This window comes from Prionailurus bengalensis, chromosome F2, assembly GCF_016509475.1.
Source record: "Prionailurus bengalensis isolate Pbe53 chromosome F2, Fcat_Pben_1.1_paternal_pri, whole genome shotgun sequence".
Taxonomy (NCBI): Eukaryota; Metazoa; Chordata; class Mammalia; order Carnivora; family Felidae; genus Prionailurus; species Prionailurus bengalensis.
The window spans coordinates 53355215-53379179 of NC_057353.1; the positions used below are offsets into that span (position 1 = coordinate 53355215).

Genomic DNA, 23965 nt, shown 5'->3' on the forward strand with positions numbered 1-23965 from the left:
TCACCTAGAAATCCTTGCCATTAATCTGGTTTGGTTGAGCTATAGTCTTAAGATAAAAAGTCATTAATGATATTTCTTTTTGCCCTTGAGTCACTTGTGAAAAGGGAAAGTCATCTTAACATCTAACTTGAGTAACATATGTAATTTTACATAGTTTTGTGTAACTGTCTCTAGTTTTTAGCGATCTGTACTTCTGATGCATGGAATTAGCTCCTACACACAAGGTAAGGACCTGTTTCAATCTAGTTCCTGAAATGCCACTTTTTGGTACTTTATGAACTTTGCCCAGTTTGTACTAGAGATGATCCTTCAAAGTTGGCATTTTCAGAACACTGGCAAAAGATGAATAAAAAATTAGTATTAGTATTTGGGCTATCCTAACCAGCAATCCTCCCCTTCTCTTGAGCACCTTTGGGCTACAGTTTAGAAGAACCAATACCATAAACCAGAGGTCTAAACAATAGCACATGGGTCAAATCTGGCCCATATTCTTTAAACTTAACTGCAGGCTGAGGGTGACCTGATCAGAAGCCAAATAAAAAACCAATATGCACGTATCTTTTATCCTTGTGTATGTTGAAGAACTCCATTTCTAGAATATTCTCATAATGATAAAATAACAGAGATGGAGGACAAATTAGTGGTTTCTAAGGGTAGAGCTGGCGGAGGTAGGTATAAACATGAAGGGAATAGCATGAGGGAGAAGTTCATGATGATAGTTCTTTATATTTTGTTTTGGTCTTTTTTTTTTTTCATATAAAAAAGTTCTCACCAACCCAGTGGTGCAAAAGCCTAGTAACAGAAAAATCATTTCCCCAATAAAGCATATCTATTGTTCAGGTAATAGTGATGTTTACAGAGTGACAGGATACAAGCACATGACCTTCATGCAGCATAAATATGTGTGCCGTCCCATATACAATCCCTTATAGACCCAGCCTGGTTCTTCTCCAACGCCGCCTGTTGGGAGTTGTGCCTGATTTTATTACTAGTTTCCATCTGAATCCATTTGGGAATGGGGTGATTCTGCTTTTGTTTCTTAGCCAGGAACAGTCAACCCAAAACACTATGATGGCAGAGAAAAGAAGATAGTACTTTATCTTGACTGCACTGAAGGCTATACAAATCTACAGAAGTGATGAAATGGCATAGAGCTATTTACACACATTGTACCTATGTCTATATCCTGGTTGTGGTAATGCATCATAGCAACATAAATGAAAAAATTGGGGTGAACTAGGTTTAGGCTACAAGAGACCTCTCTGTACTATTTTCACAATTTTCTGTGAATCTATAATTATTCCAAAATGAAAAGTTAAAAAAATACACACATCTATACACAAGGAAATTCACAAGATAAAATGAAACACAGCCAATTTTATTCAAATCCCCCCAAATTTATACACAATGTTGTTTCTAAAATGCATGTCATCCTTTATATAATGATTTTATTATTTCATTTTTATAGTTTTTTTCATCTTGTCTTTATACACTTCTTCAGTAGAAGCCAGAGTCCTGAGTTGCCCAGTTAGGAGCCTAAAACATGCAAAGGGAAATTGACAGAGTTAGAAGAAAGTACTTTCTGAAAAAGCTAACTTACAAAGTGATACTAGCATTTCCTTTCAGTACTCCTGCCCAAACCCCTCTCTAAGATTTTAATGACCTCTGCAATTTCTAAATTATGCCACTTACAACAATAAAAAACAAGTCAAAATATCATCTGAAACAGTTTTTGACCAATTATAAAGTATAACAATGACAGCATCACCAACATTATAACAAAAGTCAATACAAATTGATCTTTAAGCATACAGAAAATAACATCATATAAAAGTTATCTTTTTAGGTTGAGTTATTCTAGACGTGGCTGGAACAGTCATGAACAATAATTTCCCAATTCTTCCTTCTCTTCTTTGAAAAACTACTCAAAGGACACAAACCTCTGTTAAAATTTCAATCACATGAGGTCTCTGAATGTTCCATCTAGTTTAGGAAGCAGTTGTACTTCCTAAAAATAATAACTTCCTACCCTTCAGTTACACATAATCGTAATAGCTAAGAAGCATTAAAGCTGGTTTGGGATTCCAAAATTACATGGCTGTTCAAGTTTAATATCTAATATGTAGGATCTTTACCAAAAGAAGGGATATATATATTTTTTGACATAGTTAAATATGACAGATAAAATCAATTTTTTAAAGATCAATACTAAACCACACATGTAAGATGTAATAATGATGTTATATTCTTGCTAAATTCGAGACTGAATAGAAAATATGTGGTTCTTACCTCAGACCTACTATTCTGATTAAGTTTCTTCTCAATATTCATGGCCAACATCTGGCTTCTAAATGAAAGGCTTTTGGTCTTTTCAATCACTTGCTGATAGGGTGAGACTGCATTGTTACCCATAACCACATGACCCTAAAATAAGACAGGGGAAATTGATCCTGTAATATTACAACCAAGTTTCCCTAAGTCATGAGCATGACATCACAACACTACCTGACTGTTGCACACATTTTTATGCACTGTACAGAGATGACAATATAACTCCAGCAACAAAAAAAACAGGTGGTTGCTGTTGCCTTAAAACAAAGCAAAAATTCTAACAGAATAGAACAAAATGTCCTTAATGAAAAATTCCCAAAAAAGCATAAAATAATCAGCAACTTATATCAAGATGTAGCATAACTAACATAATACTCACTAATTTAGAATCAATCTTGGCATCCAGTCTTGCATTTCTAATCAAATTTACAATCCACCTTTCAGCTTCTTCTGGAGTCATGTTCAGTTTGTCTGCCAACATGCTAATGAAAAAGTAAAAACAATGTTAATGGAGTCTAAAACCTTGGTTTCATGTCCATAGAGAACCACACTCTGCATAGAGACTTTCAGGTATTTATGGATCACCTCTCTTAAATACTGTGACTTAATAACTGCACTATTCCATGTTTGTGCAATTATCTAATACTGTGCATGACCTATCCCCATTCCACCAACCAGACTGTTAAGATCCTTGAGGGGAGAGGACCACATTTCACATTTATAGAAATCTTTCTGGCTTCTAGAATAGTACCTTACACTTAGCAAGTGCTCAATTAATAATGCTCTAAGAGAGGAAAAGGTTTTATAATGTATAATGATTATACAAATTAAACCTACTACAAGGAACATCAGTGATAAGTATAATATAATGAAGTAACTAAAACTCAGGTCTGGTATATATGTTTGCATTAAACTCCGAGGGCACTCTGGGAATTGTACACTATACAACCTAAATGTTAGCCAATGAATTTCAAAGGAAGGAGAAAGATACACATACATAAAATACGAGGAGGGTGGAGGATGGAGGAAGACAAAGAGGAGAAAGAGGGAGGGAGGGAGGGAGGGAGGGAGGGAGGGAGGGAGAGAGAGAGAGAGAGAGAGAGAGAGAGAAAGAGAGAAGGGAGCCAGGGAGATGACTGGGGTAAAAAGATACCATTATAGAGCTCAATTTATCAGGACTAATAAAAGCACCCCTTGGCAGTACATAAGTAAACCACTCAGCTGATGGAATAGTGTGCATATATAGTATTAAAGAGTACAGAGTATAAATGTATTCACATATGCATGTTTAAACATTAACTGTTCTCTTTTCATCAGTCTTCTTTGAAGACATTACACACTTGCCAGGCCCTCTAATGTTATCACTGGTTTGATGAAAAGAACTAGAGTACCAATAATACAATCTTTCCTTAGAATATTATAAACTAAAATTCCTGATCCTATGTCAAGACACTGGCAATCATATCATTATGTAATTCCAGACTTTCCAACACAAATAACCTAATTTATAAAAATACCCTTATGAGAATAATATTATCTATGCTATCCCCATGTTACACATTTATTGAAAAAGAGTTAACAGAAGTTCGTTCAAAATGTAAAAATTAATGTGGCGCCTGGGTGGCTCAATGGGTTAAGCGTCCAACTTCAGCTTAGGTCACAATCTCACTGTTCTGAGTTCAAGCCCCATGTCTGTGCTGACAGTTCAGAGCTTGGAGCTTGTTTCAGACTGTGTCTCCCCCTCTATCTGCCCCATCCCTGCCTGCGCGCGCGCTCTCTCTCTCTCTCTCTCTCTCTCTCTAAAAATTAACATAAAAAAAATCTTTAATGAAAAATTTAAGTTAGGTTATCAATAAAATAAGTACAAACTAAATCTATGCAGATATACAATTAAAATGTATCCATAAAGGTGAGCCTGGATACCTCCGTCGGTTAAGCATCTCTTGGTTTCGGCTCAGGCCATGATCTCACAGTTTGGGAGTCTGAGCCTCGTGTAGGGGGCTCTGTGCTAACAGTGCAGAGTCTACTTGGGACTCTCTCTCTCCCTCCCTCTCTCTCCATGTCCCTCTTCAGCTCGTTCTGTCTCTCTCAAAATAAATAAACTTAAAAAAAAAAACTTATCCTTAAAATATGCTTGGAGCTAATAACATCTTGATGAATACAAGCAAAAACACCACCATAAAACTCCCTGGATTTATGTGTCAAAATTTTGTTCTCTGTCTTTCTGTGATCGATTTTGCTCTAAATACAACATTCTCAGCAAGCAGAAAGAACAATTAATCCATGACTATTAATTCAATTTCATGGACTTCATTTTATTCTCTTTATCACTGTTCTCTAATAACCTTAATTTTATTTAAGCTACTAAAAATAGGGAACTACATCAACTTACTTAAACAAGCAGGTGTGTTTTTGACTAGTAAAAATTCCTGCAACTGGTGTTTCCTGTGGTTTCCCATAAACTCCTGTGTTTCCTGCTGGTGCTTGACTTATTTTAGAAATGTGTAAATTTCATTGTCTCTACACTTCTATAGTAAGCAAATGTCTGCTACTCTTACCTAAAACTCAACTCTAAATGTAAAGAACAGATTTTCCAAAACATACTGATTATTTTATCACCTCCTATAGCAATTTATCTTTCGTATGCCTCCTGCATCCCCCCAAATATAACTCATTAAAGTGAGGCCAAAGCATTTTACTCTGAAAAGCACAAAAGAAACTGTACTAAATATATTAAAATTCCAATGTTTAAGATCACTATATTCTATTTTATTTTTTTTAATATGAAATTTATTGTCAAATTGGTCCATACAACAGCCAGTGCTCATCCCAGCAGGTGCCCTCCTCAATGACCATCACCCACCCTCCCCGAGCTCCCACCCCCCATCAACCCTCAGGTTATTCTCAGTTTTTAAGAGTCTCTTATGGTTTGGCCAAACCACTATATTCTATTTTAAAGAGCAGAAAAATTATTCTCAGTAAGCTATGAATTATGTAGAGTTGGTAAAGATGCTTTAAAATGATAATATATAACCTATTTATGAGGCTGTTTAAATAACTAAAATTATAATGAAACATGGTCTTGAAGCCTAGGTTATCTATTAGATTCCTCTAGATGCTGTCACATCTAACTGAGAAGACCTAGAATTCTCTTTAACCACTGCCTTTTATCTAACCACTCTACTGTCATCTTGAAAGACTTTCCTCTCCACCCACCATACTAAACCTCTCTATTCATTACACTTGCCAGGTTTTTAATCACTTCAGGACCTTTGCATATACTGTGCCTTCTGCTTAAAAGGGTCATCCATCATCTTCACTTAACTGTTACACAGGTCTCAGCTAAAACAGTACCCTCATAAGCCTTCCACGACACCTCTGTAAACTGTAATATATCTTTGATTTCATAGCCCTTCTATATTCTTTGGAGCAGATATAATAGGTGTAACTTTCTGTTGTTGAGTATCTGCTTTCATGATACACTGTATATGCAGCCAAAGAGAATGTACCAAAGTTTCTTTGTTCACTGTTATCTACCTAGCAATTAGCACAATGCCCAGTTTACAGGAGACAATTAATAAAAATTTACTGACTCCTATACTAGTCACTTCTCTAGTTCAGGCTCTATTAGTGTTTCCTGGTTTTTTTTTTTTTTTAACTCATCTACCTCTCCAGTCTCTCCTTAATCTATTTTATATAATTGCTAACTAACCAGTTTATTCCCAAATTCCTTTCAAAACTTTAACATAGTCCTTTTACCGAAACAATAAAATCCAAACTTCTAAATATCTCATTCATGGTTCTATACAATTCGGCTACAACCTCACTTTCAAATTCCCATTATTCTCTCCCATGAACACTACATGCCAGCCAAACCAAACCAATTATCTTCCTTCCTTGGTATTCACTCAACAAAATATGAACTGTTAGATGCTAACAAGAAAATACAGTCTGTTCCTCACTTTTATAAAGTTTAAGCCAGGGGTTGGGGAGTAGAGGACAATAACTTCATCCCCAAAATATATAAACTATTTTAAGTGTAAAGATGAATAAAGTAGAAAGAGCTATGTGAGATGCACAAGAGTTTACTATTCTAGTCTGGAGGTTTGGGGACTTCTTATTTAAGGAAATATTTAAGGTCAGATTTTAACATAAAAGACAGAAAAGTCTACTCTGTATAACTCCATAGAGAATTCTTCATCCTTTCTTTCTTTACATCCATATTCTATCTCATATTCCAACATGGCTGGGGCAATATGGCAACATGCATCAAGACCCACAAATATCTGCAAACTCTGACCCATAATCCTACGCTGGGGATTTACTGCTTTGCATTGTGCTTGTTGATCCTTTATGTATTAAATCAAGTCAAAGAAAAACCTGAATAATGTCCAAGAAGTATTAATAAATTATTGATGGCATCTCAGGTTATCTATGCTACCAATCACTCTGAGAGTGAATTAAAGAATGTGGCAACAGTCCAGTGTCTTTTAAGTAACAGGAAAATATACAGGGTAAAAGAAATTAAATGACTGATAGAAAGAAATCCTCAAAACTTGACAATACTCTTATAGTCCAGTGATTTTATACAAAAATAGTTAAGTTTTAAAAATAAAACTATAAATCCTATTAAAGCTTAAAAAACAAAACGTTGGCTTAAGCTATCCTACACCATGCTTACCTTGTGTTATTTAAATTAACTCAGTTTATCAATACACTAAAAGACAAAATGTATCGAAATGCAGAATTTCTGAGAAAAGTATCTATTTGATCTAGATTTTAAACACAAAAATAATTTCCAGATTATTCAGATTTTATAAACTCTCAACCTCATCTGGCAGCTTAAAGCTGACATCTAAATATTTGTGTAAATGTCCCTTATATATATCTTTAAGTTGACTAGCACACCTTTCTCAAGTAATGCAACAACATATTGAATATGTTAAATGAGAAATACATATGGAACCACAAAAGACCCTAAGTAGCCAAAGTGATCTTGAGCAAGAATTACAAAGCTGGAAGCATAACACTTCCTAATTTCAAACTATTGTTACAAAGCTTTGCATAGATGTTCAACTAATTTATGACAAAGGAGCTAAGGATATACAATGGAGAATTATATATTGTTTGGCTATATATTCTTCAATAAATGATGCTGGGGAAAATGGACAACCACATGTAATAGATTGAAAATGGACCACTATCTTACACCATAAACAAAATTAACTCTAAATATATTAAAGACTGAATAAAGACCTGAACCTAAGACCTGAAACTATAAACTCCTCTAAGAACACACAGGTGGTAAGCTCCTTGACATCAGCCTTGGCAATGATTTTTTTTTTTTTAACGTTTATTTTTGAGACAGAGAGAGACAGAGCATGAATGGGGGAGGGGCAGAGAGAGAGGGAGACACAGAATCAGAAGCAGGCTCCAGGCTCTGAGCCATCAGCCCAGAGCCCGACACGGGGCTTGGACTCACGCACCGTGAGATCGTGACCTGAGCTGAAGTTGGACGCTTAACCGACTGAGCCACCCAGGCACCCCGGCAATGATTTTTTGATCTGACACCAAAAGTAAAGACAACAGAAGCAAAAATAAACAAGTGGGACTTTATCAAACTAAAAAGTCTGCATAGCAAAAGAACCCATCTACAAAATGCAAGAGTAAGCTACCAAATGGTAGAAGATATTGCAAATGACATATCTATGGGGTTAATATCCAAAATATATACGGAATTACTACCACTGAATAGCAAAAAACAAAAACAAACAAAAAACCAAATAATTTAACTAAAAAATGGGCAGAGGACCTAAATAGACATTTTCCCAAAGAAGACATACAGATGGCCAACAGGTACATGACATGCAAATCAAACCTACAATGAGATATCATCTCACACTTAGAATGGCTATTATCAAAGACAAGAAATAACAAGTGTTGGCAAGGATGTGGAAAAAAGAGAAGACTTGTACATTGTTGGTGGAAATGTAAACTGATACATGCTGGATGGAAAACAGCATAGACTTCTCAAACAATTAAAAATACAACTACCATATGAGCCAGTAATTCCACTTCTGGGTTTTAACAAAAGGAAACAAAACACTAACTCAAAAAGATTTATGTACACCCATGTTCACTACAGCTAATTTACAATAGCCAAGATATGGAAGCAAATTAAGTATCCATTGATGGGTGAGTGGATAAAGAAAGTGGGAGATATTATATGAATATTAGCCATAAAAAAGAATAAAATCCTGCCACTTGCAACAGCATGTATGACCTTGAGGGCATTATGCTAAGTGAAATAAGACAGAGAAAGACAAATACTATATGATCTCACTTTATATGTGGATTCCATATGTGGAAATTCTTTCTTTTCATTTATAATTTTTTTAATATAAAGAGAGAGAGAGAGAGAGATTGCAAACTGGGGAGAGAGGCAGAAGGAGAGAGGATCTTAAGCAGGCTCCACACTCAGCATGGACCCCAATGTGGGGCTCAATCCCACAACCCTGGGAAGATGACCTGTGCCAAAATCAGGAGTCAGATGCTCAACCGACCGAGCTACCCAGGCACCCCTGGAATCTTAAACAAAACAAAACAAAGCAAAACAAAAACTAAAAAAACAGGCCTTGATACAGAGAACAGATTGGTGGTTGCCAGAGGTGGTGATGGGTGGAGGGACAGGTGAATTGGTTAAAGGGGTCAAATGGCACGAACTTCTAATAATAAAATAATTCATGAGATGTAATGTATAGCAAAGTGACTACTGTTAATAATATTGCACTGTATATTTGAAAATTTCCAAGAGAGCAAACCTTAAAAGTTCCCATCACCAAAAAAGATCTTTGCAACTATGCGTGGTGATGGATGGTAACTAGACTTACTGTGATGACCATTTCACATCAAATCCTTATGTTATATATTATGTTGTCCATGATGTTGAAACTAATATGTTATATGTATCAATTATAGCTCAATAAAAACACTAAAATAAAAGGCTAGCAATATCCTTTGAAAAATTACAAACTGTTGTGATACTGCATCCATAAAATAAGAACTGAAAGATGTGACATCATGGATTTGTGTTTTTTTACCTACAGAAGGTTTGGAAGAAGATGTTGAGAAAATCTCCCCAGAGTGTAGAACATAAAGACAAAGGTATGGAAATTGGAGAGAAAAGGTAAAAAAATTAAAAGTCTAGTCCAGGAGATCCACTATCCAAACAACAGTAGTTTCAGAAAGAATAAACAGTGAAAATAAAAGAAAATAAATCATTGAAGAAATAATGCAAAAAAAAAAAAAAAAAGTTTCCCAGAACTGGGGCATGAGTTCCCAAATTAAAAGGGTCCAGTATGAAGAATTAAAATAAACCTACACTAAGATATATCACCGTGAAATTTCAGAGCAATGGGAGGAAAGAAAAATAATCCTTCAAATTGTTAGAGAGGGAAACAAAACACCTATATGTAAAAGATCAGAGATAAAAATAGCTTCTGACTTCTAGAGCAGAAAGCTTCTAGAAAGCGACAGAACAAAGTCTTCAAAATTCTGGAATAAAGTAATTTTCTACCTAGAATACCATGCCTAATACCATTATTCAAATATGAGAGTAAAATGGACATTTTCAGATATGACTATTTTACCTCTAAACAACCTTATAAAGCTATTGAAGGACATGCTTTACCAAAATATGATAGTAAATCAAGAAAAAAAGGAATACAATAAAACTGGAGCTCTACTACAGGAGACAGACTAAAGGAATCCTTAGAACAAAGGACAAAGGGAGACAAATGTGCAACAGGCATAGAAAGCAACAAGTCCAGATCTTTTTCCCACAGATATAACTGATAGAGTAATTAGTCTTGAGAAGAGATTTATAAAGTGGCAAGCAGTCTGAAGTGTAATTAGTGATAAAGACACTAAGAAAAACAACTAAGCAAATGGGAGGAAAATGGCAATTATCAACTCCACAGAGTATAGTGAATACTAAAACACATTACAAATCTTGTTTGAAACAATTCGGTGCTTGTTCAGGAACCCAGAGATAATTACAACAGATTAAAGCATTCAGAAAGAGTCCCATATACAAATGACAATTTTAAATGTGATATCGGTGTCATTTCAAATTAGTGGGAGAAAAGATAATTTTTCAATAAATCATGTTGACTGGCCATTTAGGGAAAAAAAAGGTAGTGTCTTCCTAATTCTCTATTCCCAAGTATAAATCCTACGTGAATTTAAACAGAAAAAATACAGCCATAAAAGTCCTAGGAAAAAACATAAATAGCATATAAACCTATTGTGAGAAAGAATTTAAAATAAAATACAAAATCCAGTATGACAAATTATTAGTAGTAACTCTGACTACAGCAAAATGTTAATAATTTTTCAGTGACCAAAAAAAAAAAAAAAAAAAAAGGAAATATATAGGATCCTAAGTGCTATTTCAAAAAGACAAAGTGTAAGTATTTCACCCTCAGTTCTGTTTCATTAAACACGTTCATGCCTCTAGCACAAAACCAGATACTTTCCTTGTTTCTGGGCAGTAATTAAGACCAGTGGTCCTACCTAGGAACATCAGTCTAAATCTAGAGAACCAATTAGGGTTCCACCAACTCTAGGTCAATTTTCTTTCAGGTTTTTAATTACTAATTTTATGTATTTCAAAAACTATGAACTTAAGCATTTACCTATGGGGTCCTCTTGCCTGCTTTTCACTGAAGACTGAGGCCAACTATTTAGCATATCCAAAGTACTCCAGTCTTTTACAAAGGTAGGACAGCTAATTTAAGAATGAGTATTAAGAATAAACTGCTGAACTGTAAAACTGGAAGGAAATAGGAGAAAGAAAAAAGGAGAAAACTGACACTAAAGATTCTCACTGAATTTTCCAATATCTCCTTAGTCAAAAATAAGAATATAGGCATACCTCTAATTGAATTTCATTTTACTGAGCTTCACAGATACTACATTTTTTTAAATATTGAAGGTCTGTGGCAACCCTGCAAAGAGCAAGTCTACTAGTTACATTGTTCCAACAGCATTTGCTTTCTTCATGTCTTTGTGTCACATTTTGGTGCTTCTCACAGGATTTCAAACTTTTTCACTATTGTTATATTTGCTACGGTCATCTGTAATCAGTGATAATTGATGTTACTACTGTTAACAGTTTTGAAGTACCATGAAACTCACGTAAGACAGCAAACTTAACCCATAAATGTGTGTGTTCTGACTGCTCTAGTGATGGCTGTTCCCCATTTCTCACTCCTTAGGCCTCCCTATTACCTGAGACACAACAATACAGAAATTAGGCCAATTAATAACCCTACAATCGCCTCTAAGTGTTCAAGTGAAAGGAGGAGTCGCATGTCTCTTAGTTCAAATCAAAAGCTAGAAATGATTAAGTTTAGTGGGGACGGCATGTCAAAAGCTGACACAGCCTGAAAGGTAGGCCTCTTATGCCAGTTAGCCAAGTTGTGAATGCAAAGGGAAAAGTTCTTGCAGGACATTAAAAGTGCTACTCCAGTGAATACACGAATGATAAGAAGTCAACAGCCTTACTGCTGATAGGAAGTTTTAGTGGTCTGGAAAAAAGACCAAAACAGGCACAACATTCCCTGTCAGTTCTATGAAGGCTGAGAGAAGTAAGAAAGGCCAAGGAAAAAAAAAATTGAAGTTCCTGGAGGCTGGCCATGAAATTTAAGAAAGGAAGCTATCTCCAGAACATAAAAGTACCCAAGGTGAAGCAGCAAGTTATCCAGAAGGTCTAGCTAAGATAATTAATGAACGTGGCTACACCAAACAATAGATTTTCAATGTAGACCAAACAGCCTTATATTGGAAGAAGATGCCACCTTGGACTTACACAGCTAGAGAGGAGGAGTCAATGCTTGGATTCAAAGCCTCAAAGGACAGACAGACTGACCCTCTTGTTAGGGGCTAATGCAGCTGGTGACTTTAAGCTGAAACCAATGGTTCATTTACCATCCCCAAAATCCTAGGGCTCTTAAGAATTATGCTAAATCTACTCTGCCTATGCTCTGTAAATGAACAACAAAGCCTGGATGATAGCACATCTGTTTACAAAATAGTTTACTGAATATTTTAAACACACTGTTGAGATCTACTGCTCAGGAAAAAAAATTCCTTTCAAAATATTACTGCCCACTGACAATGCACCTCATCACCCCAAGAGCTCTGATGGAGACGTACAATGAGATTAATGTTGTAGTCGTGCCTACTAATACATCATCCGTTCTGAAGTCCACGGATCAAGGAGTAATTTCAAGTGTTATTATTTAAGAAATTCCTAGGGCTGTAACTGCCATACACAGTGATTCTTCTGTTGAATCTGGACAAAGTAAATTGAAAACCTCCTAAAGATTCACCATTAAGATGCCATTAACAGAGGCACCTGGATGGCCTAGTCAGTTGAGCGTCTGACTTCAGCTCAGGTTATGACCTCGCAGTTTGAGTTCAAGCCCCGCGTTAGGCTCTGTGCTGACAGCTTAGAGCCTGGAGCCTGCTTCGGATTCTGTGTCTCCCTCTCTCTGACCCTCCCCAGCTTCTGCTCTCTCTCTCTCAAAAATAAACAAACATTAAAACAATTAAAAAAAAAAAAAGATGCCATTAAGATTATTTGTGATTCATGGGAAGAGGTCGAAATATCAACATTAACAGGGGTTTGGAAGAAGTTAATTCCAAGCCTCAGATGATTTTTAAAAATTCCAGACTTCAGTGAGGAAATAACTGCAGATGTGGTAGAAATAGGAAGAGAACGAGAATGAGACGTGGAACTTGAGGATGTGACTGAATTGCTATACTTTCATGGTAAAACTTTAACAGATAAGGAGTTGCTTCTGATGCATGAGTAGAGAAAGTGGTTTCTTGAGATGGAATCTACTCTTGGTGAAGATTATTGAAAATGACAACAGAGGATTTAGAATATTACATAAACTTAGTTGATAGAGCAAGGACAGGGTATGAGAGAAAAGACTCCCCATTTGGAAAGAAGTTCTACTGTGGGTAAAATACTATCAAACAGCATCACATGCTACAGAGAAATTGTTTGTGAAAGGAAGAGTCAATATTATGTGGGAAACTTCATTGTCTTATGTTAAGAAACTGCAGCAGCTACCCCAATCTTCAGCAACCACCACCCTGTTCAGTCAGGGGCAATTAAAATCGAGGCAAGACCCTTCAGTAGCAAAAAGATTATGATTCACTAAAAGCTCAGATGATGGTTAGCATTTTTTAGTAATATTTTTAAAAAATGTTTATTATTCATTCTGAGAGAGAGCGAGCACACATGTGAGCCAAGAAAGGGGCAGAGAGGGAGAGAGACAGAGAAATCAAGAGTCAGACACTCAACTGACTGAGCCACCCAGGTGCTCCATTAGTAATATTTCTAAATTAAGGTATGTACATTCTTTAGACATAATGCTACATTGCACACTTAACAGACTACAGACTATATACACTGGGAAACAAAAAAATTCATTCAACTAGCTTTTATCCCAAGTAAGCTCCACACTCAGTGATGAGCCTGACATAGGGCTTGATCTCATGACTCTGAGATCATGACCTAAGTCGATATCAAGAGTCAGATGCTTAACCAACTGAGCCACCCAGGTGCCCCCATTTGAACAGCTTTATTGTGATATTCACTTTATTACAGTGGCCTGGAACCAAACCCGCAGTATCTCCAAGGTATGTCATATATTACTTAACAGTTAACACAGAAATACAAAAATATTTTTGAAACGAGTTTATCTCCATCGGAAATACACCTTTCTATATTTTTCTTTAATATCAGGAAATAAAATTATGAATAGTAACTGTAAGAAAGTTAATAAGAACTTTAAGAAAAATATTAACATCTAAAATGTTATTTAACAAAGTAGAATGGCTTTAAGAGTAGTTGGCAAATATCTTCTTTTGTGAAAAGTCAAACTAACTCTCTAAAGGAAAATTACATTAATGTATGCTCCAACATGTTTATCACACACATTCAAAGTATTACTTCCATACTTTATTTTTATCTACAATTGAAAACTGGTCCAAGAATTACTCTAGAACAGCTTTTAAACTTCAGACACACACCATATCTCATAAACTGTTCAACTATACTAAATTAAATCCCACCACAGTAATCTTTTATGACAGATGTTGCATACTTTATAGTAAACAGATTGGTAACTTATCCTACAAATCTATAAGGTTGTATATAAACTGATAAAAACATTCTTTTTTAAAATGTTTTTATTTATTTTTGAGAGAGAGAGAGAGAGAGAATGAGTGGGGGAGAGGCAGAGAGAGAGAGAGGGAGACAGAATCCAAAGCAGGCTAGAAGCTCTGAGCTGTCAGCACAGAGTCCGATGCAGGGCTTGAACTCGTGAACCATGAGATCATGACCTGAGCTGAAGTCAGACACTCAACCGAGCCACCCAGGCACCCCTAAAAACATTCTTTATAAAGATATGCATTTTTGGGGCGCCTGGGTGGCTCAGTCGGTTAAGCGGCCGACTTTGGCTCAGGTCATGTTCTCACGGTCCGTGAGTTCGAGCCCCGCGTCGGGCTCTGTGCTGACAGCTCAGATCCTGGAGCCTGTTTCAGATTCTGTGTCTCCCTCTCTCTCTGACCCTCCCCCATTCATGCTCTGTCTCTCTCTGTCTCAAAAATAAGAATAAAAAAACGTTAAAAAAATAATAAATTAAAAAAAATAAAGAGCTTTCTCAATTTAAAAAAAAAAGAAAAAGATATGCATTTTTATAAAGATATGACTATCACATGTGTTTAGTCAAGAAACCTATCAACTGAGAATGTTCCAAATCACTAATGGAAAAAGTTGTTTAATAAACAACCATTGGTTCTAGAATATGTACTATTCTCTTGAGCATTTAAAATGTGTCCACTTTTGGACAGAAAGGAGGCTGGAGACCAATCTTTCCCCTGGTCCCCCCAAAAAGGACAGAATATTAAATAATTTTAAATTAATTAGAAGCAGAGAAATAGGTCAGCACAAACTTGTGAATGGAATACTGTGTCATGATTAGTATACAGTGGGGAAAAAAGTCTACTTTTCAGCTTAAACATATTCCATTTGCAGAGTTAACAGGGTTCACTAAAGCTTTAATCTAAATTACTTTGGGATTTTCCAACACACAATTTATAAATTATGTCCATGTCATTCTCATTACTCTATTTTTCTTCAAAACACCTATCATAACTTATAATTTTGTCTTTATTTAATTTGCTTCTTCCTCTGGATTTAAAGTTCTGAGGGTGTGCTCACTACCTTCTAACCAGTGCTTGGCCACAAGAGGCACTCATTCACATCTGCAGTATTTTCTTCTTTGAAGACCTATACTAGTTATACTGCTGCTAATTACATCATAATCATGACACCTAGTGTGTCTATCCTCTCTGGAAAGTTGAACATTACCTTTTAAAAAAGTTTTTGCATATTCTTCAAGTAACAAAATTATAGAAATGGTTAACAGATCAAAATGTATCAATATCAATACACTGGTTGTAATATTTTACTACAGTTTGTGAGATATTATTGCGAGATGTTATCATTGGAAATGTGAACTGTGTAAATGGGAAACTGTGAAGAACAAAGGGGATTTATTATTTCCTATAACCTCATGTGAATCTATAATCATCACAAAATAAAAAGTGTAATTAAAAACGGGTTTTACATCAGAATTACTTAGAGGAGCTTTAAAAAAACATAGTCCTTCTTTATTTTTGTTTATTTCTTTTTAAAAGCTTCCCACTTGATGCTAATATGCTGTCAGGACTACACATCACTAATTCAGAGCAATGTTTCCACCAAAGGCTGAGTGTACCTGGGAAGCTTTAAACCCAGATTCCCAAGCCTTGATCCCAGAGATTTGGAAATCTATACTTTTTAAAATTTAAGTTAATGTTGTTTTAAGTTCTCCAGATGATTTTGATGTACACCTGGGTTAAAAACCTGTATTACAGGGGCACCTGAGTTGCTCAGTCGGTTAAGGATGTGACTTTGGCTCAGGGCATGACCTCCTGGTTCCTGAGTTTGAGCCCCACATCAGGTGAGCTTGAGTCCAGCTTCAGGCTCTGCACTTTCTCCCCCTCTCTCATGGGATTCTCTCTCCCTCCCTCTCTCTCTCTGTCCCTTGCTCACTCACATACTGTGTGTGTCTCTTTCTATCTTAAACAAATAGAAACAGAAACATCTGGATTACAGAACAATGAGTTTTTTCTATGTACTATTAAAAGGTAAACAATAAGCCGTTGGTCATTACCATGGATTTCAAATCCGTAGAGTCTGCATTTTGATGTTTTCTGTATTTATAAAAGCCCAACTTAAATGTTTAACATTATTTTAAACCATATTCCAAACCCATTAAAGCAGCTTTAAAAAATGAAAAACCTAACCCCTAGACTAAGTCCTACTGTACACACCCTCCACCCTGCCAATGAACCTTACAGAGATCTCGTTGTTGCTATAAGACAACTATTTCTTTTTCACCCATAGCTATACTTTCTGCTCTGCCCCTATCTTCTTAATTCCTTATATACTAAAAATACTAAATCACTGATTTTTCACTCCATTACTTTAACAGGATGTAAATGTGTGCCTAAAAAACTGGCAACTTGATGCAGTGGTTCTCAATCCTGGATGTGCTTTGGTGAATAACCACTTTGAAGGTATAGGATAGTAGCTCTGTTAGACATCACAGCAGAACATATCCAGAAAATCTGATTCAAAAACTTTGAAATGGCTTCAGGAAATCTGTATTTGTAAAATAAAATAAAACTCTATAATGATTCTGAGACACAAAGTTAAACAGTGACTTAACGGTTTCCATCTTTATCCTCTGGCTTTTAGTGAAAAGACTAATGATAAATTAGTCTCAATCTGATATTTCTAAAAATATCAACTGTGCACAATGAAAAAAAAAGAATTTATAGTGAGGTATAATACAATGAATGTCAGAGATCTATTAGTTCAGGCTCCGTCATTAAGTAAGAACTACACAGCTCAATGTCTCTGAGCATTAAGTTTCCTAGCTATAAATAAGGGGCTACAAAACCACTAGAAAACAAAGGAGTTGTACTGGATCTGGTTTTTTGTTTTTTGTGGGTTTTTTTGGTAAAACTGTGTTTCCAGAAGTCTTAGCGTCCACCAAAGTGCTTCAGTAGTCAGGAGGAAAGCTGAACAGAGGTACAAGCTAAGCAAGCATAAAGGGACTATAATTTGACTTATATATACACAGAAATATATATATAATGTCACATTTGAAAACAAGTTCTAACACACACACACACACAGGATTTAAACCATGGTTCTATAATTTGAAATCTGAGCCACATGTAAAGTGTTCAAAAGCCACAAATGGGGATGCCTGGGTGGCTAAGTGATTTTGGCTCAGGTCATGATCTCAGAGTTGTGAAAACAAGCCCCACCATCAGCTCCGTGCTGGGTGTGGAGCCTGCTTGAGATTCTCTCTACCCTCTGCCCCTTCTCTGCTCTCTTAAAAAAAAAAAAAAGCCACAAATGGACTATTGGCTACTATACTAAACAATATAGATACATAACATTTCCATTAGTGCAGAAAAAAGCCCTACTGTTGATGATTCAGTAACTGCACTGTTGGATCAGAAGCTCCCCAAGATTTCTTCCAACTCTAAAATTCCTTAATAATTGAAGAAAATGCATTATAATGTAAGTATCCAAAATCACCTGAGTTATAGAACATTCCACACACAGCCAAAAGCATTTAAACAACTGAAATACAAAGGAAATACTATCATTATAAAAGAGAAAAGATTTCTGGACTTTAGAAAGCCACTAGAACTTTAGTCTGAAAATGCTTTAGACTTTGTCTAAAGCTACAAAAAAACTACTGGGATCAAAGAACTACAGCATTCAAAGAAAAACATCAAAACTACACTGATACCAACTTTAAAAAATTATTAGGTAATGATAAAGTCACATAAAAGCTTATAGATGATGTATTTCCACTATATTATATCCTCTGAGCTGCACTTTTCTCTTGAGTACACAGGACAAATACTTTATTTCACTGTTAAGCATGGTAAACCAAATCTCAAAAAAGGAAAATAATGAATACAAAGTCCTCAAGTTAATAAAGGGAAGAAGCTAGAGCTGGAACAAACTTTACTCGTGGTACCTCAGTGAAAAAGCATTATTGTGGACAAAAACACAAATTCACCAATGCAAAGAAATCTATTCATTTAACAAGTATTTACTGAGCATCTCTAATGTACAGAGTCACCATACTAGGTACTAAAGATATAAAAAGGAGAATTTGCTTTCAAAAGGCTGATAACAAGGATAAATATAGTCCTAGACAAAGCAAAACACCCAAGTGACCATATTCTAATAAGAAATGGGGGAAAGTCTGCAAGAAAAAACAAAATATTAGCATCCCTCTTTCATAAGACTGAATTATAAATCTCTAAAAAAAGAAAAAAAAGGGCATTGCAAGAACTGTTACCTATTGTAACTGCATCCCACATATGATTCATCTCTTTATTTCACAACCAATAACCAATAACATATTAGGAATATGCAAGTATTCTTCAAGAGAATCAGATATTTTAAATTATGTCTGCTAGCTATAGTAAAGTACTAATAAAACTGGTCAAGGCTTTAATTCCCGTAGGAGAAGCACCATGATTATACCATACTTCAAACTCTGAAAAACCACTTCAATAACCACCCAGTAAAATTAGGCAAACAAGTACGGATGCCTCAGCAAAAACAAATGGCAGTAAAGAAAAACTTTGGTCTACACACAATTCCAAAGAGGCAAACATTAAAGTAATTTTTTAAACATTTATGGAACATATTTACTGTTTGACTTCATCTGTGGCCAAACAGCACTAGTTATTTTTCAAATTCTAATATGTACAATTAGTTTCTAATAGGTTATATAAGTTTCACAATTTTTCCCCCAATAATTTTCTCACACAACAAAGGAAATGTGAACTGAAATTCACCATACTTTCCATGTTTCAACATTTTAGGAGGTCATAGCTTACTATATGAGAATTCAAATATATAATTAAATAAAACAAACTCAATCAACTGAAATGATTACCAAATGTAGTCTTTCAACAGTATTTTTGAATCACTAAGGGCTAATCTCTTCCTTATTTGAACTCCTGTTGAAACCATTCTAAAACGTTATTTTCTCTTTTCTCCCTATATAAGAGTATAACAGTACTTTTTAAAAAGGTACCCAACAATCAGAATACTGCCATGAAGATACCATTTTCAAAAATCATACTATGCCACACACATAGAAGCCAAAGAAGGTATTTCTGAATCTGTACCATCCCATAATAAAAACAAAAGTTAGAATTTTTAATAAATCACTATCAGACTGTTTTCTTTCTCTTCTAAAGCAAAGGGAAATAAAACAAAAATCCAATTAACTGGAATCCTATTAAGTATAATTTTACAGTAAATGGAAATTTCCAGGAATTTAAAAGTAGAAAATACAAATCAAATCAGGGTGTTCTTACTTAATGCTGATACACTGGTGGATGCGACAGAAAGTCTCAAATATGAAGAGACGAGCATTTTCAATAAAATCCTCAAGACAAGCCACCAAGAAGAAGTCATTCACAAGTACCTATGTGTGTAAAGTGTAACAAAAAAATTAACAGCACTGACAAGCAATTTTCAAAAATGTGACACAAAATACTTCCCGTGTGCTTTACTGCAATTCTCTCACCTTATATCATAAGTTATATACCACAGCACTTTCTAGAATACTATGCTCAGGCCTCTAACAATTTAACTAGAAGTAAATGAATGCTATATAAAAAAAAAAAACAACAACAACAACCTAATTTAAGCACTGCAGTGTTTCCTTGTTCTATTGATGACTTTAGCAACCTTTTCACAAAGTAGTTTTGCCCTGCCCGTTATCCGAAATAAATGCTGTGTAGATAACATATCTCTTCTAGGTACTCAAAATCATTATGAACAGACTAAACATATGCATATTTGTGAAGTAAACAGACTTGGAAATCTACAAAGGAGAAAAATTCAAGGGGTGGCTCCTATTCCACAGAAGGTATCATAATTAAAAGAGGGTATTTTAACTCCACAGTAATAACCAAGTGCCCCTTGGCCTCAGCCAGGCCTAACCAGCTACTTAGTGTACTGGCATATACCAACACATAATACATAGTAACACTACATATGACTACATGAATACAAATTATCACACTCGAGTCTATTTTATTTTGTCCAATGTGTGAAAATCACCCCTGAAGTTGTATTTACATGATAATTTTCTTGTCCTTAGGGAAATAAGATCTTAATCCTTCAACAAACTCTTTATATTTTGTGTTAACATTTGGGTTCAAAAGTAAAACTGACAACTGATAACTTATGGATTTGGTAAATGCATTTAACAGGTAAGTTCTTAATTTCTTAAAACTCTACAAACTAACATTTAAAAAAGCTGATAAATCTAACTCAGCTGCTTGAAGGTACTTTAGTTTCTACCAATCAACAGAAGACATTGTGATAAAATTCACGCCCTTATAGCTTGACTGGTTTATAGTAAATGTTCAGTACAATCATGTGAAAAATTCTAAAGACAGGCCCACTTATGAAACAAATTTAGAATCTCAGAATGTGCAGTTCTATACAATCTTGTACACACACAGGAAATACTTCACATATTCACTAATACAGAATAAGATATGGAATCATGGGCATACGTGTGAATTTCTAATGCCACCAATGTTTTAACAAACTGTACTAACAAAAGCATACACATATGGCAATATTAAAAATGTCTACATCTCGCACATTTCTAAAACATCAGTCATTTTAAGATTAATATATATTTGTGATATAATTACTTTAATAAAACACTGCAAAGTTAACTTTTACAATAACCAAACATTAAATATTAATTTATAAGTAAAAATTCATACTTACTGATTCACATTCCCTCAGCTTTTTCTGAGCCCCATCAAAGTCAAAGTTAACATATAAGCACTCAACAAATTCCGTGATTGGGTCTTTATATGTGTAAGACTCCTGTAAAATTATGTCAAAGGTCAAGTTGGATTTGATTCAACACTGTTTGGTGGTAGACTGACCCTAGAATATCCCAATATTCCTGGTTTCTCCTCCTTTGTTATTAATTTCTAGCAAATTACCTAGTGTCATCGTCTCAAAGCAATTGCTCATATCCTGATTTTAGGCCCAACCATAAGCATATAATGTCTTCCAGACTGAGTTCTCTATATATTCTCATCCTAGAACCATTCTCATTCCAAATGGTTTCAAGTTCCTCTATTGCCAAAAGTCTTCCTTACTCAATAACATCCCCAAGTATAAGGGCATTCATTCATAACCTGCTGAATTTGTCTCTTGGTATTTAATTTATCCTTAGGTCAAAACAGCACTTAAGTTCTTTTTCTAACCCATAGTGATTACTGAGAAACTCACTAAAAATCAACCAGTAGGGCTGCAGCTTTTGTACAACTTGGGGACTATTAATACCATATTCTATGTAGAGATCACTACTCTGCAATTAGGTAGGTAAGAGATCTCCCAGAAATGCCAGGCTTCAAATCTCCTTCACTCTGCAATAAAGGCAATGCTAATAAACGATATATATTAAGTATCCATCTAGCAGAGAGCAGTATTCATTCCATACTACATCTGGCATAAGTATATACTGGAATTAAAGATAGTAAATGCCCATTTGAGTATCCTGGGCTCCTCTCTATGTATACTTCATGTAACCTTTCTCCTATTTTTAAAACATTTTACCTTAAGAACTAAGGGTCCTACTTTAGAAACAGATGTTAGATCTAGTTTAGAGTTTTAAAAGTTAATAAAGATTTTAGTTTTGGGGGACACCTGGGTGGCTCAGTCAGTTAAGTGTCTGACTCTTGATTTTGGCTAAGGTCATGAGCTCAGGCTGTGAGATCCAGCTCCACATTAGGCTCAGCAATGGGCATAGAGCCTGCTGGGGATTTTCTCTCCCCCTCTCCCTGCCCTTCCCCTGCTCGTGTGCGCACACACATGCCCGGTCTCTTTTTTTCTCTTAAGATAAATAAACATTTTTTAAAAAAGATTTTAGTTTTTACCTGTTGAATAACTTTAACCAGATCTTTTAGTACCTGTCGGCGTTTTCGAACATCTTTGTTTGTTATGACGGCAGTAGTCAAATAGCGCAGAATATGTGGACACATTGTCTGTATTGCATTAAGATACCTAAGGTAAAAATATAAATAAATAACTTTAATATTTTTAAGAGTTAATTATTAATAACTTACCCAGTTTCTCTAGACCTAATTTACCATGTGATTAAAAAAAAAAACCACGGGGCGCCTGGGTGGCGCAGTCGGTTAAGCGTCCGACTTCAGCCAGGTCTCGCGGTCTCGCGGTCTGTGAGTTCGAGCCCCGCGTCGGGCTCTGGGCTGATGGCTCAGAGCCTGGAGCCTGTTTCCGATTCTGTGTCTCCCTCTCTCTCTGCCCCTCCCCCGTTCATGCTCTGTCTCTCTCTGTCCCCCAAAAAATAAACGTTGAAAAAAAAAAAATTAAAAAAAAAACAAACAAAAAAAACCCAAAAAACCACACACTTGAGCAGCCCATTGGATTGTGCTGTTTCAATAACCTAAGAATGTGACCAATTAACAATGATTATTATAAAGACCATCTCCTCCAAGAAATAAAAAAAACAGAAGCCTGAGGACACCAGCTTGTATTCCCTAGTTTGAAGGGAAACAGAAGACTCAATTCAGAGGTAAATAATCCTATTACTGTTGTTGAGTAAAAGGATTTTGGAAGCCCCCTATATACACTGTCAGTCTGTTTCAAAAGATTGCTAAGCTATGACTCTCAGTCATTCACCTTTTAAAAAAAATGTATGAAAACCTTCTATGTTCAAATAAGTCCTCATAATCAGAAAATGAGGCACTTAAACAAATTAAAGATTCAAAGGATGAAAGTCTATAAACTACAGGGAGAAGGAAACTGTTATAGTATTATAAGGCTTTGGTTAAATTGGTAGCACTGGGAATTAGAAAGGAAGGATTAGATGTCAGACAAATGTCAGCAGGGCCTTGGCTAATATTTAACAAATCCTGCTATTCTGATGATCAGCAGCTGGCCACCCTCTGTCATTTGGCATTTATCCTGTATTCCTCCTGCTCAATTTCCTTAAATAGCTCCCTAGTTTTTACTCAAGAAGTACCTCTAAGTGTCAGGCACTATGCCAGATTTGGAAATATTTGTCAATAAAGTCCATTCCTCTTGGCTATATATAAACCCCAAAGTACCCATCCAGCTCCACCTCCCACCAGAGCATCATTGACCACTTCCTGGTTTTCTCACTTCTTAAAATTCACTCCACATGGATTGCTCCCCCAAACACATCCCTCTGAAATCCTCAACTCTGGTGTCCTTCAAGATCCAGCTCAGATACCTTATCTTCCAAATTCTTCCAGACTATATTAATAAATCTTTGTATTTCACCACATTGTAGATTCTCCACAAAATGTTGTTTGAACTCCTTAGAGGACTCTAGAATCTGATAATAATAACCTAACAATATTTAGTCCCTTCTTATAT

The 23965-nt window shown here is 35.5% G+C and overlaps 1 protein-coding gene across 1 annotated transcript in view; it reads right to left on the minus strand.

Annotated features, from left to right (window-relative positions):
• Window positions 1–1357: 1357 nt before the first annotated feature.
• Window positions 1358–23965, minus strand: part of EIF3E (eukaryotic translation initiation factor 3 subunit E) — a 55213-nt gene continuing 32605 nt past the window's right edge. Inside the window, exons 8-13 of the mRNA XM_043601603.1 lie at window positions 22480–22606; window positions 21317–21418; window positions 19882–19991; window positions 2711–2813; window positions 2290–2424; window positions 1358–1536 (exon numbers count right to left, since the gene is read on the minus strand). Of these exons, the coding sequence (XP_043457538.1) occupies window positions 1498–1536; window positions 2290–2424; window positions 2711–2813; window positions 19882–19991; window positions 21317–21418; window positions 22480–22606 (616 nt within the window). The 3' untranslated portion in view covers window positions 1358–1497. The remainder of the gene's footprint in view (window positions 1537–2289; window positions 2425–2710; window positions 2814–19881; window positions 19992–21316; window positions 21419–22479; window positions 22607–23965) is intronic.